This window comes from Oncorhynchus nerka, linkage group LG22, assembly GCF_034236695.1.
Source record: "Oncorhynchus nerka isolate Pitt River linkage group LG22, Oner_Uvic_2.0, whole genome shotgun sequence".
NCBI lineage: Eukaryota > Metazoa > Chordata > Actinopteri > Salmoniformes > Salmonidae > Oncorhynchus > Oncorhynchus nerka.
This window is the reverse complement of record NC_088417.1, coordinates 16,644,719-16,662,836: the sequence shown is the minus strand read 5'-3', so window position 1 is coordinate 16,662,836 and position 18,118 is coordinate 16,644,719. Positions and strand designations below refer to the sequence as shown.

At 42.6% G+C, this 18,118-nt stretch overlaps 1 protein-coding gene across 3 annotated transcripts in view; it reads right to left on the bottom strand.

Annotated features, from left to right (window-relative positions):
* Positions 1 to 18,118, bottom strand: part of dpp6a (dipeptidyl-peptidase 6a) — a 361,387-nt gene that overhangs the window by 81,232 nt on the left and 262,037 nt on the right. For all 3 annotated transcript variants that reach the window (XM_029626299.2, XM_029626302.2, XM_029626300.2), the window contains exon 2: positions 8,266 to 8,380. In XM_029626299.2, the coding sequence (XP_029482159.1) occupies positions 8,266 to 8,380 (115 nt within the window). The remainder of the gene's footprint in view (positions 1 to 8,265; positions 8,381 to 18,118) is intronic.

Genomic DNA, 18,118 nt, shown 5'->3' with positions numbered 1-18,118 from the left:
GTTGTGTATGCTACAATCTTCTACAGTTTACTACAGAATACTATAGTAAGTACTGTAGGATTCTATAGTCAGCTGTAGTATTTGTTTATGTGGGTCTGGTGTACAGATGGATCCACATGCCTTGTTTAAATGACTATATACTGCATTGAGCAGTACAGAATGGTGTCAGAATCACGAGGGGTAGGTTAAGAGGTGGAGGTAGTGATTTTGCTGCAGGATTATTTGCACAACTGGACTGCAGGTTGTGTAATATGTCCAGGGAGTTGGACTCCCATCTCCTGGAAAAACCTAATCCTTAATAAATACACCAAACTCAGTTAAAGCAAACACACATGTATTGGTCTTCAAGGAATCACTTTAAAGAAGCCAGAAGCAGATTAGAAAAAGCGGAGAAATCACTCAGCCCCATCATCCAATTGTTGTTTTGGGTTGTTGTGGATAGCTAATTAATCCACTAAATCTCCTTAAGCCTATTTTTATTAACCAATGGATTTTTTTATTTGATCAAATGTTTACCATTTGATCAAATAGCCCTCCAAACTCCCAGTAATGAGCAGTCTGTGAAAGCCAAGTGGGATTCCCTTTGTGAAAAGTTATGATTGGGCACACTGTGTAGGAGTTTGGAGGGAGGCAATGGGGGATTAGAAGTCAGGCCGGTACTGGCAACCCAAATGGACAGACAATGGGAGGGAGTCTAAGACCAGAAGAGGCAACGGCAGAGGGGAACAGTTTGTGTCAGAATCTGGTTTAGCGCTGCCAACTCAGGACAACACATTGCCCCAGACGGAGGTTCAAGCCTCAGGTCTGCCCGGATGGCTGTCACTTTCACCTCTACATTTCCCCTCACAGCTGTCTCTAAAATATGAAAAGAGAAATTAAGAGAAAGGGGGGAACATTTCATACCTACAGTAGGAGCTGACAAGGTGATGAGACCCTTTGGCATCTGGAACAGTACTCTAGTGCTGAAGCCTAAATTGGTCTATTGTATCTACCACTGGGTAAGTCACTACAGACTCAGTTACCTGCAAACTACTATGGAATCAAATTTGTGCTAATGGAAGGTTGAATGTCTTGTGTGTTTTATGCCTTTCATGGTAGGCCATATAACTCATGCACACTTTCTCTTGGATACAGTTGATTTGGTGGGCCCATGCATCGGATGAAAACTGGTGAGGGGGAACTGAAGAACTACTGTATTTCAGGATACTAAACCAGATAAATCTCTGGTAGGAAATATGCCGACATGGACAAAACATTAATAGAAACAACAAAGCAAGCCTACATGGTAATGTTTAAGGTTGCAAAGCTACCGGTAATTTACCAAAGTTACCGGATCTTCCGTAATTTTGGTAATTAACAGAAAATCTGTGGCAATCTATCAGAACTTTGGTAATTTATAACTTTGATAATATATACTTGAATAACTATTCAAAAATGTATTAATGTATAGTTTTAATTGTTTATATCTGCGTCCATATTGCCCATGAGTGTCTAGTAGGCCTTATGGTTCAAGAGAAAATATCCTATTAATAATAAAAAAGAATCTGATCAACAATTGCATGATTTTTTATTAACTCGGCAATTCTTCCAACTATTGACTTTTTTCACAATTGCCTCCAGTTTGACGCCAAAACACTGACAACTGAGATAGTAAAATAAATACAAAAGTGTGTAAATTTATATAAAGGATATTTCATGCTAAAACCTTCATATTAAACACCAATGGTATTCATTAAGTTGATGGTTTATATTTAGAATAATGTTTTACAGCTTTGTCATTCATTTTTTGGGGGAAAATCCTATTTTTGAATGTGCTGTGTTCCAATGTCTCCTTATATGGCTGTGTATGGGTCACGAATGAGCTTAGACTTTCTGTCGTTTCCCCAAGGTGTCGACAGCATTGTGACGTATTTGTAGGCAAATCATTGGAAGATTGACCTTAAGAGACTACATCTACCAGGTGGCCGCTTGGTGTCCTCCGTTGCAATTATTGCGTGTATTTTTCGTTTGCTTCGAGGAGAAACACAGCTGCCACGAATGATTTATCATCGAATAGATATGTGAAAAACACCTTGAGGATTGATTCTAAACAACGTTTGCCATGTTTCTGTCGATATTTTGGAGTTAATTTGGTAAAAAGTTTGGCGTAGTAGAGACTGCATTTTCAGATTTTTTTCTTAGCCAAACGTGATGAACAAAACGGAGCGATTTCTCCTACACAAGTAATCTTTTTGGAAAAACTGAACATTTGCTATCTAACTGAGAGTCTCCTCATTGGAAACATCCAAAGTTCTTCAAAGGTAAATTATTTTATTTGAATGCTTTTCTTGTTTTTGTGAAAATGTTGCCTGCTGAATGCTAGGCTTAATGCTATGCTAGCTATCAATACTCTTACACAAATGCTTGTGTAGCTATGGTTGAAAAGCATATTTAGAAAATCTGAGATGACAGTGTTGTTAACAAAAGGCTAAGCTTGTGAGCCAATATATTTATTTCATTTCATTTGCGATTTTCATGAATAGTTAATGTTGCGTTATGGTAATGAGCTTGAGGCTATGATTACGCTCCCGGATACGGGATTGCTCGACACTAGAGGTTAAACTTGAAGTGGAGGTGAGGAGACTACTTGTGCAGAGCTCTTAGTTCATGCGGCCATCTCGTTCAAGGGTCAGGTCACGTGATCCCCCGATTTTTAAATTGTTTAAATGTTTTATTTTATTGGCTGGCTTCCAGGTTAAATGGGCATTGTGTCAAGAAGCAGTGCAACTTGGTTGGGTTGTGTTTCAGGGGATGCATGGCTCTCAACCTTCGCCACTTCCGAGTCCATACGGGAGTTGCAGCGATGAGACAAGACTGTAACTACCAAGTGGATACCGCACACCAATGTGTAGGAGGAAACTCCGTGCACCTGGCGACCGTGTCAGCGTGCACTGTGCCCGGCATGCCACAGGGGTCGCTAGTGCTTGATGGGACAAGGATATCCCTGCCAGCCAAATCCTTCCCAAACCCGGACGACGCTGGACCAATTGTGTGCTGCGCCATGGGTCTCCCAGTCGCGGCCAGTTGCAACAGAGCCTGGACGCGAACCCAGAATCTCTAGTGGCACAGCTAGCACTGCAATCTGAAGGACATTCTGACTAGCTTCAGAAGAAAGAGGTCTATGGAAAATAAATGCCACTATGTGTGTCTGTGTTAAATGTCTTCACGGGTCCAACTGACCCGAAATTCCAAGATCCTAAATTTGGACTTTTGTCTCGGCTCTGGGTCTGTTCTGATATAATTTCCACAGTCTCGGTTATGTGCAATTAAAATTGATTTACAGACATGAGCCGATTGGACCTGTTCTCTGATCATTTAATGTTTGTTTGATGAGAACTGTGCAAGCTTGTTATCTATGTCAGCTAATTGCAACTCAATAAAACGTATAACTCATGTCCAGCTGACTCTGGTTCCAGCTGCTCACCCCACGTGCACCTGCTGCTGAGGAGAGAGAAAGAGAGAGAGAGAGCAAGTAATAGGAGCCTTGGCCTAGGATACTGTTGATTGTGAAGATGGAGTTATTTTCATTGAAGTAAAACTAAAGTTACGGAAGAATATTGTAATGGACAACAATATTGCACAGCCAAATGGACTGTGTGCAAGTCACTGTTCAGGTTTGATGCAATTTTCAACCTTTCATTTATTTATTTTCGTATTTATTAGCAACTGTTTAGTCATTAATAGTAAAAATTATTATTATTATAGGCCTGTTGTAAAATAAATAGCATTTGCCTATTGCTGTCATCTGTTGGGAAGGTCTACGGTAGGCAATCAACTTTGTTGATAGTAGCTACAATATAGGCCTGTTCAAAACTGTTTTTGAGGATTTCATTCTGTTGAGCCATTTCCCTTGGCCAAATTAAGTTCCAGCTGTAATGTCGTGTATGCCGTAATATAAGAGAATTATCGATAGGCTGCCATCCGTTCTTCTTGCTAACGTGCAATCATTGGAAAACGAAAACGACCTACGATTAAGATTATCCTATCAACGGCACATAAAAAACTGTAATATCTTATGTTTCATATAGACGTGGCTGAACGTTGATACGGATAACATAGACCTGGCGGGATTTCCCATGCACCGGCAGAACAGAGAAGCTACGTCTGGTAAGATGATGGGTGGGGGTGTGTGCATATTTGTCAATAACAGCTGGTGTGCGATGTCTAATATTAAAGAAGTCTTGAGGTATTGCTCACCTGAGAGAGAGTACCTTATGATAAGCTGTAGACCACACTCTCTACCAAGAGAGTTCTCATCTATATTATTGCTCACCCAGAAGCGGCGCTCCGAGTTTCTGGGGACTTTCATGCAGGCAAACTTAAATCAGTTTTACCAAATCTTTACCAGCATGTCTCATGTGCAACCAGAGGAAAGAAAATCCTAGACCACCTTCATTACACACACAGAGATGCATACAAAGCTCTCCACCGCCCTCCATTTGGAAAATCTGACCATAATTCTATCCTCCTGATCCCTACAAGCAAAAACTAAAGCAGGAAGTACCTGTGACTCGCTCAATATGGAAGTGATCAGATGACACTGATGCTACACTACAGGACTGTTTTGCAAGCACAGACTGGAAGATATTCCAGGATTCATCCAATGGCATTGAGGAGTACACCACCTCAGTCACCGGCTTCATCAATAAGTGCATCGACGACGTCATCCCCACAGTGACCGTACGTACATATCCCAACCAAAAGCCATGGATTACAGGCAACATCCGCATCGAGCTAAAGGCTAGAGCTGCCACTTTCAAGGAGCGGGAGACTAACCCAGACGCTTATAAGAAATCCTGCAATGGCCTCAGACAAACCATCAAACAAGCAAAGCGCAATACAGGATTAACTTCTCTAGGATTGGGGGCAGCATGGAATTTTGGATGAAAAGCATGCCCAAATTAAACTGCCTTCTACTCAGGCTCAGAAGATAGGATGTGCATATAATTAGTAGATTTGGATATAAAGTTTCCAAAACTGTTAAAATAATGTCTGTGAGTATAACAGAACTGATTTGGCAGGCGAAAACCTGAGAAAAATCCATTCAGGAAGTAGGATTATTTTGTTGTTGTTGTAGTTTTCTATTCAATGAAATTACAGTATCCATTAACTTAGCACTCAAATTGCACTTCATATGCCTTCCACTAGAAACAACCCGAGGATTGAATATAAACATCGTTTGACATGTTTCTATGAACTTTACGGATACAATTTAGACTTTTTTTGTCTGCCTGTTTTTGACTGCGTGGATTACTGAAGAAAACGTGCAAACAAAACGGAGGTTTTCGGGTATATAAAGAGAGACTTTATCGAACAAAAGGAACATTTATTGAATAAATGAATGTCTTCTGAGTGCAAACATATGAAGTTCATCAAAGGTAAGTGATTAATTTTATCTCTATTTCTGACTTGATTTGTCTGCTGGGCTATGTTCTCAAATCATTGTAAGGTATGCTTTCGCCGTAAAGCATGTTTGAAATCTGACTCCGTGGTTGGATTCACAAGAAGTTAATATTTTTTTATTTTTTTACCCCTTTTTCTCCCCAATTTCATGGTATCCAATTGTTTTTAGTAGCTACTATTTTGTCTCATCGCTACAACTCCCGTACGGGAGAGACGAAGGTTGAAAGTCATGCGTCCTCCGATACACAACCCAACCAAGCCGACGTCATCCCCACATCCCCACACATTCTTAACACAGCGCGCATCCAACCCGGAAGCCAGCCGCACCAATGTGTCAGAGGAAACACTGTGTACTTGGCAACCTTGGTTAGCACACACTGCGCCCGGACCGCCACAGGAGTTGCTGGTGCGCGATGAGACAAGGACATCCCTACCGACCAAGCCCTCCCTAACCCGGATGACGCTAGGCCAATTGTGCGTTGCCCCACGGACCTCCCGGTCGGTTACGACAGAGCCTGGGCGCGAACCCAGGGTCTCTGATGGCACAGCTGGCGCTGCAGTACAGTGCCCTTAACCACTGCGCCACTCGGGAGGTCCTAGAAGTTAATCTTTAAACCTATGTAAAATAGTTGTATATTTTCTGAATTTTTACAATGACTATTTCTGTATTTGAATTTGCCACTCTGCAATCTCACTGGATGTTGGCCAGGTGGGACGCTAGCGTCCCACATACCCTAGAGTGGTTAAGATTGAATCCTACTACACCGACTCTGACACTCGTCGGATGTGGCAGGGCTTGAAAACTATTACAGACTACAAAGGGAAACCCAGACGCGAGCTGCCCAGTGATGCGAGCCTACCAGACGAAGCATGCACGAGAGAACCAGCTGTTCTGGATGACCGTGTGATAACGCTCTAGGTAGCCGATGTGAACAAAACCATTAAACAGGTTAACATTCACAAAGCCGTTGGGCCAGACAGATTACCAGAAATGGTACTAAAAGCATGCGCAGACCAACTGTCAAGTGTCTTCACTGACATTTTCAATCTCTCCCTGACCGAGTCTGTAATACCTACATGTTTCAAGCAGACCACCATAGTCCCTGTGCCCAAGGAAGTGAAGGTAACCTGCTTAAATGATTATCGCCCCGTAGCACTCACGTCGGCAGCCATGAAGTGCTTTGAAAGGCTGGTCATGGCTCACATCAACAGCATCCACCCTAGACCCACTCCAATTCGCATAACGCCCCAACAGATCCACCGATGACGCAATCTCAATCACACTCCACACTGCCCTTTCCCACTTGGACAAAAGGAACACCTATGTGAGAATGCTGTTCATTGACTACAGATCAGCGTTCAACACCATAGTGCCCACAAAGCTCATCACTAAGCTAAGGACCCTGGGACTAAACACCTCCCTCTGCAACTGGATCCTGGACATCCTGACAGGCTGCCCCCAGGTGGTAAGAGTAGGCAACAGCATGTCTGCCACGCTGATCCTTAACACTGGGGCCCCTCAGGGGTGTGTACTTAGTCCCCTCCTGTACTCCCTCTTCACCCACGACTGCGTGGCCAAACACGTCTCCAACACTATCATTAAGTTTGCTGACGACACAACAGTGGTAGGCCTGATCACAGACAACGATGAGACGGCATATAGGGAGAAGGTCAGAGAACAGGCAGTGTGTTGCCAGGACAACAACCTCTCCCTCAATGTGAGCAAGACAAAGGAGGTGATCGTGGACCACAGGAAAAGGAGGGCCGAACAGGCCCCCATTAACATTGATGGGGCTGTAGTGGAGCAGGTCAAGAGTTTCAAGTTACAAATGACCTCAACTAACCAGTACCCCGCACACTGACTCAGTACTGGTACCCCCTTTATATAGCATGGTTATTGTTATTGTTATTACGTTACTTTAACTTTAGTCTATTTTGTAAATATTTTCTTAACTCGTCTTGAACTGCACTGTTGGTTAAGGGCTTGTAAGTAAACATTTCCGCTGTGCCACTCGGGAGCCCCATGTGAGAACACATAACAGAAAAAAAGACTCCATCTACATGCAGTGAACATGTTTCGTGTTTGTGGTAGAGTACAAGCCCACTGCACTGCAGCTACGAGTGCACTACTCTGTGACATTGGAAGATAATGTGACACACGCTGCATGTTAAACCTGTTTGTGCGTGGTCAACCCTGTCCCTTCCCCTCTCCTCTCAGTCACACACACCACACCTGGTGTCAACCCTCTCTCCTCTTCTCCCATCCTCTCTCCTCTCCACATACCTGGTGTCAACCCTGGCCCCTCCCCTCTCCACGCACCTGGTGTCAAACCTGTCCTCCCCTTCCCTCCCCTCTCCTTGTACCTGGTGTCAGCCTCATCCCCTCTCCTCTCCATTCCATTCAATTCTCCTCTCCATTCTCCTTTCCTTTCCATTCCATTCCATTCTCCTCTCCATTCTCCTTTCCTTTCCATTCCATTCCATTCTCCTCTCCATTCCCATATCCTCTCCATTCCATTCCATTCTCCTTTCCTTTCCATTCCATTCTCCTCTCCATTCTCATCTCCTCTCCATTCCCATCTCCTCTCCATTCCCATCTCATCTCCTCTCCATTCCCATCTCCTCTCCTCTCCATTCCCATCTCCTCTCCATTCCCATCTCCTCTCCTCTCCATTCCCATCTCCTCTCCATTCCCATCTCCATCTCCTCTCCTCTCCATTCCCATCTCCGCTCCATTCCCATCTCCTCTCCTCTCCATTCCCATCTCCTCTCCTCTCCATTCCCCTCTCCATTCCCCTCCACTCCTCTCTCCTCTCCACGTACCTGGTGTCAGCAGGATGACCGAGGTGACGATCAGGGAGCAGATGACCAGAATGACAAGCAGGGCGATCGCAATACCCTTCCAGTTCCTCTGAGGAGGGTTACTCCCCACCAGCTCCTGGAAACACAAAACAGACAGAGAGAAACACACGGTCAGAGACAGAGAAAGAAAGTAGAGAGAAAAATAGGAGAGGAGAGTGAACAAGAGAAAGGTTGTAGTCGTAAGATGGAGAGTAAAAGAAGGAATGGGAAAAATAAACGAGACGTGGGTAAGGGGTAAGGGAGAGAGAAATGAGTGATACTGTCTGCTAGTATAAAGAGTAGGGGGGAAGAAAAGGACAGAAAGTGAGAGAGAACAATGGAAGAATGAATCAAATAAATGGAAGGAGTAGGAAAGAAAGGTAGAGAACTCAAATTGATGGGTCTGTCAAGGACGAGTGTGAACTACAGAAACAACAACATGAATTCTCAAGGAGAATTGCCACAAGCAAAAGGCAGGAGGAGGAGTGGAGGAGGGGGGATTATTAATGAGGCAAGGAGTCAGCAGCCATCACTGGCAAATGAATGTGACAGATAAAAATTGAGCTTTTGGATCATTGGTGACTTTGGTGGGGGAACGGCGCCAAGAGGCTTTTTGCTAGAAAAATGATTTCAAATTAGTTGTGTTTTAGGAGAAAACTTGAAACAATGAAACAAGTAAAGTTACACAGTAGGTTTAATATTGTTTTAAGTGCAAAATTAAATTGAAAAGTAATCAATATCGAATTTGATAAATGGTCTCTGCAGGGTATGGAGTGAGTTGAATGAGAAGAGGGTTTTCAACCTTTTCCTTTTTGTCACAAAAAACTATACAACCCATATTATTGAGGATTTGGTGAAGAAATGTATTTCACCAGAAGACTTATGCTGCAGCAGCAGCAGCCACAACGAGTCCCCACTCTCTGAAGGTGTCTCAGGGGGAGTCAAAAACCCATTTCCATTTCACACCTCACATATAAGCACCCCCTATTTTACTTTAGAACAGCAGCAACAACAACAACAACAACAACAAGGTCTACATCAACCACACCTGTCAAAAATCGCACTCAAAGATGAAAGAAAGTTGGACATTTCTACAGTTCAGCTCCAACAAACACAACAAACTCAACAGCCAAGCTAGGAGTAATTATTTGAAAAGGATATTAAAAGCCTAAAACATCACAATAGCTGGATTAATAACTTTTACACTTGTTTACAGTGGGGGTGGGCAAAAAGACCTGAGAAGATGGTATGTAGCTAGTACCTTTGGCTAAGGTCTTAATTAAGAGAAACTACAAACCACACACACACACGCTCTAATGGAATAGAGTGGTCTGGTCTATGAGGTAAGCCTTCTAGTGACCTCCTTTGCTCAATTGAATGGAGCGGCAGACATCATTAGATAAGAGCAGCAGGGGCTTTTTACCACACCGCCCAGTACACACCCTCATTAAAACCAACAACCTGTTTTCCCACAATCCCGGCGGTGCTCCGGCGAAACGGGGGTGCTTTCGCAGGGGTCACTGCCGAGGGCTGGTCACAGCAGGCGGGAGGAGAGTTAGTGGGCTGTGACGTAAACAACCCCACAATCAGAGCCAGACACATCCCTTATCAACAAGTTTATACAAATGGTGTAGCCTACTAGTGAATCATTTGCCTGGCAATCCTGCAAAATAACAATAATCATGAGCTATATAGTCCAATATGTTTGGTTGGGTGAGTGTCATGCAGGGAGAACAAACAACTGAGGCTCAGTGAGGCTCTTTTAAACAATAACATCGGCCACTTTGTGCCAGCATGAGAGGACAAACATCACTCTCTTTTGGAGTGTCCACAACAGATTCGGGATTTTACATAATACCCAATATAATAGACCTGCGCTCATTGTAACACCTACACAGTAGCACTCAATTGTAACACACAATTGTAACACACACACACATTGTATTGTAAACAGCCAGCGGGAAGTCACAGCTGACTAACCAAACACATCAATATACAAAATGCTAGTGGGGCTACGATGCTCTGACGCTGCAAGGATATTTATTGATGTTTTTAATCATGATCACGACTGCTGCGTGGAGTAGATCCCCTAGTATAATGTTTCCATGGGTATGCTCTCTTGTGGAAGTTGTCCACAAGTTGCTGATTGGTAGAACCTAATTTAACTTGCAAATATATTTGTCAAGCGCATCACTTTTGCACGCTTGAGTCAACATGTGACTGTCATTAGGTTTAATTGTGTTTCAGTGCCAAGCGATAACAGCCAAAACAGAGTAACATTTTTAATTGCTTGAAGATATTGATCAGCAAGGTTATCTGAAAGAAGAAACATATGTTCATCTCTGATTAGTAGTGAGTGTTTTTTTTGTCATATTTATATGTGTATGGCATTCATGCAATCTAATTAACATCCAATCAAATAAAATAGGTGAAGGAATACATACTCTAACATGGTGAAATGTATGTGGACACCTGCTCATCGAACATCTCCTTCCAAAATCATGGACATTAATATGGAGTTGGTCCCCCCTTGCTGCTATAACAGCCTCCACTCTTCTGGGAAGGCTTTTGACTAGATGTTGGAACATCGCTGTGGGGACTTGCTTCTATTCTGCCACAAGAGCATTAGTGAGGTCAGGCACTGATGTTGGGCGATTTGGCATGTCTCGCAGTTGGCATTCCAATTCATCCCAAAGGTGTTTGATGGGGTTGAGGTCAGGGCTCTGTGCAGGCCAGTCAACTTCTTCCACACCGATCTAAACAAACCATTTCTGTATGGACCTTTACTTTGTGCACGGGCATTGTCATGCTGGAACAGCATTCCAAAATTGTTCCCACAAAGTTAGAAGCACAGAATCGACTAGAATGTCATTGTATGCTCTAGCGTTAAGATGTCCCTTCACTGGAACTAAAGGGCCTAATCCCAACCATGAAAAACAGCCTCAGACCATTATTCCTTCTCCACCAAACTTTATAGTTGGCACTATGCATTGCGGCAGGTGGCGTTCTCCTGGCATCCGCCAAACTCAGATTCGTCTATCGGACTGCCAGATGGTGAAGTGTGATTCATAACGCCAGAGAAAGCGTTTCCACTTCTCCAGAGTCCAATGTCAGCAAGCTTTACACCCCTCCAGCCGACACTTGGCATTGCGCATGGTGATCTTAGGCTTGTGTGTGGCTGCTTGGTCATGGAAACCCATTTCATGAAGCTCCTGACAAACAGTTATTGTGCTGACGTTACTTCCAGAGGTAGTTTGGAACTCGGTAATGAGTGTTGCAACCGAGGACAGCACTCGGTTGCAACAAGCTCACAGAATGGCGGTCCTGTTCTGTGAGCTTGTGTGACCTACCATTTCGCGGCTGAGCTGTTGTTGCTTCTAGACGTTTACACTTCAGAATAACATCAATTACAATTGACCGTGGCACCTCTAGCAGGGTAGAAATTTGACAAACTGACTTGTTGGAAAGGAGGCATCCCATGACGGTGCCACATTGAGAGTCACTGAACTCTTCAGTACGGCCACTCTACTTCCAGTCTTTGTCTATGGAGATTGCATGGCTGTGTGCTCTATTTTATACACCTGTCAGTAACGGGTGTTATTGAAATAGCTGAATCCAATCATTTGAAGGGGTGTCCACATACTTTTGGTCATGTAGTGTACCATCACAGCATTAGTTAACTATGATCAAGGGACTTCACTGACATGTTGTAGGCCTAGGCTAATTAATATGTGGACATCTATAAGTACCTAGGTGTCTGGCTAGACTGCAAACTCTCCTTCCAGACTCATATCAAACATCTCCAATCGAAAATCAAATCTAGAGTCGGCTTTCTATTCCGCAACAAAGCCTCCTTCACTCACGCCGCCAAACTTACCCTAGTAAAACTGACTATCCTACCGATCCTCGACTTCGGCAATGTCATCTACAAAATAGCTTCCAACACTCTACTCAGCAAACTGGATGCAGTTTATCACAGTGCCATCCGTTTTGTCACTAAAGCACCTTATACCACCCACCACTGTGACCTGTATGCTCTAGTCGGCTGGCCCTCGCTACATATTCGTCGCCAGACCCACTGGCTCCAGGTCATCTACAAATCCATGCTAGGTAAAGCTCCGCCTTATCTCAGTTCACTGGTCACGATGGCAACACCCACCCGTAGCACGTGCATCTCACTGATCATCCCTAAAGCCAACATCTCATTTGGCCGCCTTTCGTTCCAGTTCTCTGCTGCCTGTGACTGGAACGAATTGCAAAAATCGCTGAAGTTGGAGACTTTTATCTCCCTCACCAACTTCAAACATCTGCTATCTGAGCAGCTAACCGATCGCTGCAGCTGTACATAGTCTATCGGTAAATAGCCCACCCATTTTTACCTACCTCATCCCCATACTGTTTTTATTTATTTACTTTTCTGCTCTTTTGCACACCAATATCTCTACCTGTACATGACCTTCTGATAATTTATCACTCCAGTGTTAATCTGCAAAATTGTAATTATTCGCCTACCTCCTGTCTTTTGCACACAATGTATATAGACTCTCTTTTTTTTACTGTGTTATTGACTTGTTAATTGTTTATTCCATGTGTAACTCTGTGTTGTCTGTTCACACTGCTATGCTTTATGATGGCCAGGTCGCAGTTGCAAATGAGAACTTGTTCTCAACTAGCCTACCTGGTTAAATAAAGGTGAAAAAAAAAGCCGATAGCCTATAGCCAATATCAGTTCATCTCCTTGTCAAATAACATAAAACAAGCTATGTAACCTAGTTCCTAACCGCTACCTAAGCCAAACCAGAACTACTGTGTCTGGAATGCCTTTGCAAAGAAATAGGAAATGTACAGTGTTTCCTTGACACAAATGCCAGAGTCAATGCAATAAACCAAAAATACACCAATGCAATTTTCATGTCTTATTGTCCTTGTGTCACACGTCACCAATTTCTTTATACATTCAAAGTCATTTACACTCAATGGAATTCACACTTCACAGTCGCCGCCTCTGGCTTTGTGATCTCAAAGCATCAAAGAAAGACATAACTTCACTAGCTCAGTCTATTTCCCTGTCTATCTGTGGGAGAGGAGGGGCACAATTTATTCCTGTTGCACTCCTGTGTGTCTGAAAACGATGTTCAAAGGTATCTGCGAAGCAGGTCGTAAATACTTAGCAAAACCCTGTGAACAGCCTGGGAAGGACCAGAAAATGATTTTGTGAAGATAAGCTGTGTCGTCCATCTCAAAGAGCATGCAATTTGGTGGCAATTTTCCATTTAGTTGGAAAATAAGATCCCACATTCATTCTAAGGCTGGAATTGGACAAAATAGCAGTCGTTTTGAGCCTGCCTTTCAGTCACCTCCTGGAGAAAAATCCCATTTTCAGTCCATTTGCTCGATCCCTTCATTCTCCTGTTCATCGGTTAGCATGTGGACTTCATCAGAGGGCTCCCATGAGTAGAAACATTACCCTGAACCTTTAGCCCCTAAATGGTTGTATTTTATGCTACAGAACAGACATACTGAAGTTCAAAACAAAGTTCAAAATAGCAAAGGAAATGGTGTAACACATCCAAAGCTCTATTTAGAGAGTCAGCGTATGCATAAATAACCCACATGAAAATGATTTGCTCAAAGTAAATGGTTTCCTGTTTCTTATTGTCAACCATCAAAGTATTTTCAATAAGATCATCATCTAATGAATTCAAATGTTTCTTAAGAAAGGCTTACAACTAAACAGTGCATTCGAAATGTATTTAGACCCCTTCCTTTCCCCCACATTTTCTTACGTTACAGCCTTATTCTATAATCTATTAAATAAATAAAAATCCTCATCAATCTACACACAAAACCCCATAATGACAAAGAAAACACAGGTTTGAATTAATTTTTTTTGTGCAAATGTATAAAAAAGAAAACAGAAATACCTTATTTACACAAGTATTCAGACCCCTTACTATGAGACTCAAAATGGAGCTACATACTAACAGTCCTTCCTCTGGATTACATTTTTATGAAAATCCCCAGAATCATGTTATTTTTTTGTTGCAATTTGTGTTTCCGATTGTGGCACACCACATAACCACTTCCATCAAAGAATTCAGAATATGATCACATACAGTGCACTCGGAAAGTCTTCAGACCCCTTGACTTTTCTGCATTTTGTTACGTTACAGCCTTACTGTATTTTAAAATGGATTAAATAACACATTTTCCTTATCTATCTACACACAATACCCCATAATGACAAAGCAAAAACAGGTTTTTAGGAATGTTTTCACATTTTTTAAAACAGACAAACAGAAAAACCTTGTTTCCGTAAGTATTCCGACCCTTTGCTATGAGACTTGAAATTGAGCTCAGTTGCATCCTGTTCCCTTTGATCATCCTTGAGATGTTTCTACAACTTGATTGGAGTCCACCTGTGGTAAATTCAAATGATTGGACATGATTTGGAAAGGTACACACCTGTCTATATAAGGTCTCACAGTTGACAGTGCATGTCAGAGCAAAAACCAAGCCATGAGGTTAAAGGAATTGTCCATAGAGTTCCGAGACAGGATTGTGTCGAGGCAAAACATTTCTGCAGCATTCAAGGTCCCCAAGAACACAGTGGCCTCCATCATTCTTAAATGGATGAAGTTTGGAACCACCAAGACTCTTCCTAGAGCTGGCCACCCAGCCAAACTGAGCAATCGGGGGAGAAGGGCCTTGGTCAGGGAGGTGACCAAGAACCGATGCTCACTCTGACAGAGCTCCAGAGTTCCTCTCTGGAGATGGGAGAACCTTCCAGAAGGACAACCATCAGCACTCCACCAATCAGGCCTTTATGGTAGAGTGGCCTGATGGAAGCCACTCCTCAGTAAAAAGCACATGACAGCGCGCTTGGAGTTTGCCAAAAGGCACCCAAAGGATTCTCAAACCCCCCAAATACAGGTGTGCCAAGCTTGTAGCGTCATACCCGAGAAGACTCAAGATTGTAATCACTGCCAAAAGTGCTTCAAAAAAGTACAGAGTAAAGGGTTTGAATACTTATGTAAATGTTATGTTTCATTTTTTTTCCATAAAAAAAAACAAAAAAACTTTGCTAATAAAAAATATTTAAAAAAACATTTTTGCCTTGTCAATATGGGGTATTGTGTGTAGATTGATGAGGGATTTAAAAAAATCCATTTTAGAATAAGGCTGTAACGTAACAAAATGTGGAAAAAGTCAAGGGGTCTGAGTACTTTCCAAATGCACTGTAATTCTGCCATTTCCAGTATGGAAAGATTCTTATATGTAGAATATCTATAATACTATATCTGATTTCAACAGGCGCTGTCTGAAATGATTTGCCATTAAGGACGAAGAGAAATAAACTTGCAAAAGATAGTGGTCCCCTTCAAGGCTGATAAATGGAGCCTTTGGCTTCGATTTCTCTGAATGTGACGATCCATAGATGTGTCTCATTAGGTGGGTGCAGGCAACACAAAGAGTATTAAGCCCTGACCAGCCATTTCCAACAGGGCCTCTGGAACCCTCCCTTAGTGATCAATACACAGTGTCCCCTTTTTCATTTACTGGTTACCTAATCTTTTCACAAATCTCACAAACTCCTGGGACTCTTGAGACAGTTCAGCAAATTTCTCAGTCTCTAGAAAGTCCGATCACTTCCGACACCAATGTAATGAAACAGGCAGGGAGCAGGTCTCGAACCCTCGACCTTCGAGCCCGAGGTCCGCCGCAAAAGCATGCTTGTGCAGCTCGTCGATTTCCGTGCTTATAAACCCAGGGTCGTTACACAACATAAGGCAATAACACTATGAGTGCCCAAGACCTTGTGAGCTCCCGGAGCATGTCGGCAAACCTTCCTGATCGTTCCTCTGATATCTGCAATTATGATAATGATTAGCACAATTATCTGGGAGTCCATCTGCACTGGGTTAATGAGGAGGTGATTAGAGGTGACGGAGGTGACTGTGGCGAGTAGAGAAGAGACAAGTCAAGTCGACTATGTTCTTGACAGAAGGTTATGTAAACAAACATTTAAATGCTGTGAAGAAATCAATGCAAGGACATGAAGAGGGAGCAAACAAAGCAGTGTATTGAATTGAGACCTGAATGCAGACCATATACAACGGCAACTAACTTCTTTAGAAGTTTAAAAAAGGATACTGGGGTGATTGATATACAGTTGAAGTCGGAAGTTTACATACACCTCAGCCAAATACATTTAAACTCAGTTTTTCACAATTCCTGACATTTATTCCTAGTAAAAATTCCCTGTTTTAGGTCAGTTAGGATCACCACTTTATTTTAAGATTTTGAAATGTCAGAGTAATAGCAGAGAGAATTATTTCTTTCAGCTTTTATTTCTTTCATCATATTCCCAGTGGGTCAGAAGTTTACATACACTCAATTAGTATTTGGTAGCATTGCCTTTACATGTTTTTACGTGGGTCAAATGTTTCAGATAGCCTTCCACAAGCTTCCCACAATAAGTTGGGTGAATTTTGGCCCATTCCTCTTGACAGAGCTGGTGTAACTGAGTCATGCTTGTAGGCCTTTTTCCGTTCTGCCCACACATTTTCTATGGGATTGAGGTCAGGACTTGTGATGGCCACTCCAATACCTTGACTTTGTTGTCCGTAAGCCATTTTGCCACAACTTTGGAAGTATGCTTGGGGTCATTGTCCATTTGGAAGACCCATTTGCGACCAAGCTTTAAGTTCCTGACTGATGTCTTGAGATGTTGCTTCAATAGATCCACATAATTGTCCTTCCTCATGATGCCATCTATTTTGTGAAGTGCACCAGTCCCTCCTGCAGCAAAGCACTCCCACAACATGATGCTGCCACACCCGTGCTTCACGGTTGGGATGGTGTTCTTCGGCTTGCAAGCATCCCACTTTTTCCTCCAAACATAACGATGGTCATTATGGCCAAACAGTTCTATTTTTGTTTCATCAGACCAGAGGACATTTCTCCAAAAAGTACGATCTTTTTCCCCATGTACAGTTGCAAAACGTAGTCTGGCTTTTTTTATGGCTGTTTTGGAGCAGTGACTTCTTCCTTGCTCAGGTTATGTCGATATAGGACTCGTTATACTGTGGATATAGATATTTTTGTGCCTGTTTCCTCCAGCATCTTCACAAGGTCCTTTGCTGTTGTTCTAGGATTGATTTGCACTTTTCTCACCAAAGTACATTCATCTCTAGGAGACAGAACGCGTCTCCTTCCTGAGCGGTTTGATGGCTGCGTGGTCCCATGGTGTTTATACTTGCGTACTATTGTTTGTACAGATGAACGTGGTACCTTCAGGTGTTTGGAAATTGCTCCCAAGGATGAACCAGAATTTTTTTTCTGGGGTCTTGGCTGATTTCTTGATTTCCCCATGATGTCAAGCAAAGAGGCACTGAGTTTAAAGGTAGGCCTTGAAATACATCCACAGGTACACCTCCAATTGACTCAAATGATGCCAATTAGCCTATCAGAAACTTCTAAAGCCATGACATAATTTTCTGGAATTTTCCAAGCTGTTTCAAGGCACAGTCAACTTAGTGTATGTAAACTTCTGACCCACTGGAATTGTGATACAGTGAATTATAAGTGAAATAATCTGTCTGTAAACAATTGTTGGGAATATTACTTGTGTCATGCACAAAGTAGATATCCTAACCAACCTGCCAAAACTATAGTTTGTTAACAAGAAATTTGTGGAGTGGTTGAAAAGCGAGTTTTAATGACTCCAACCTAAGTGTATGTAAACATCCGACTTCAACTGTACATCAGCAGTGAGTGGTTAGCTCTCAAACTGAAGCATATCTTAAATCTGGGGAGCTTTGCACTTGTCATG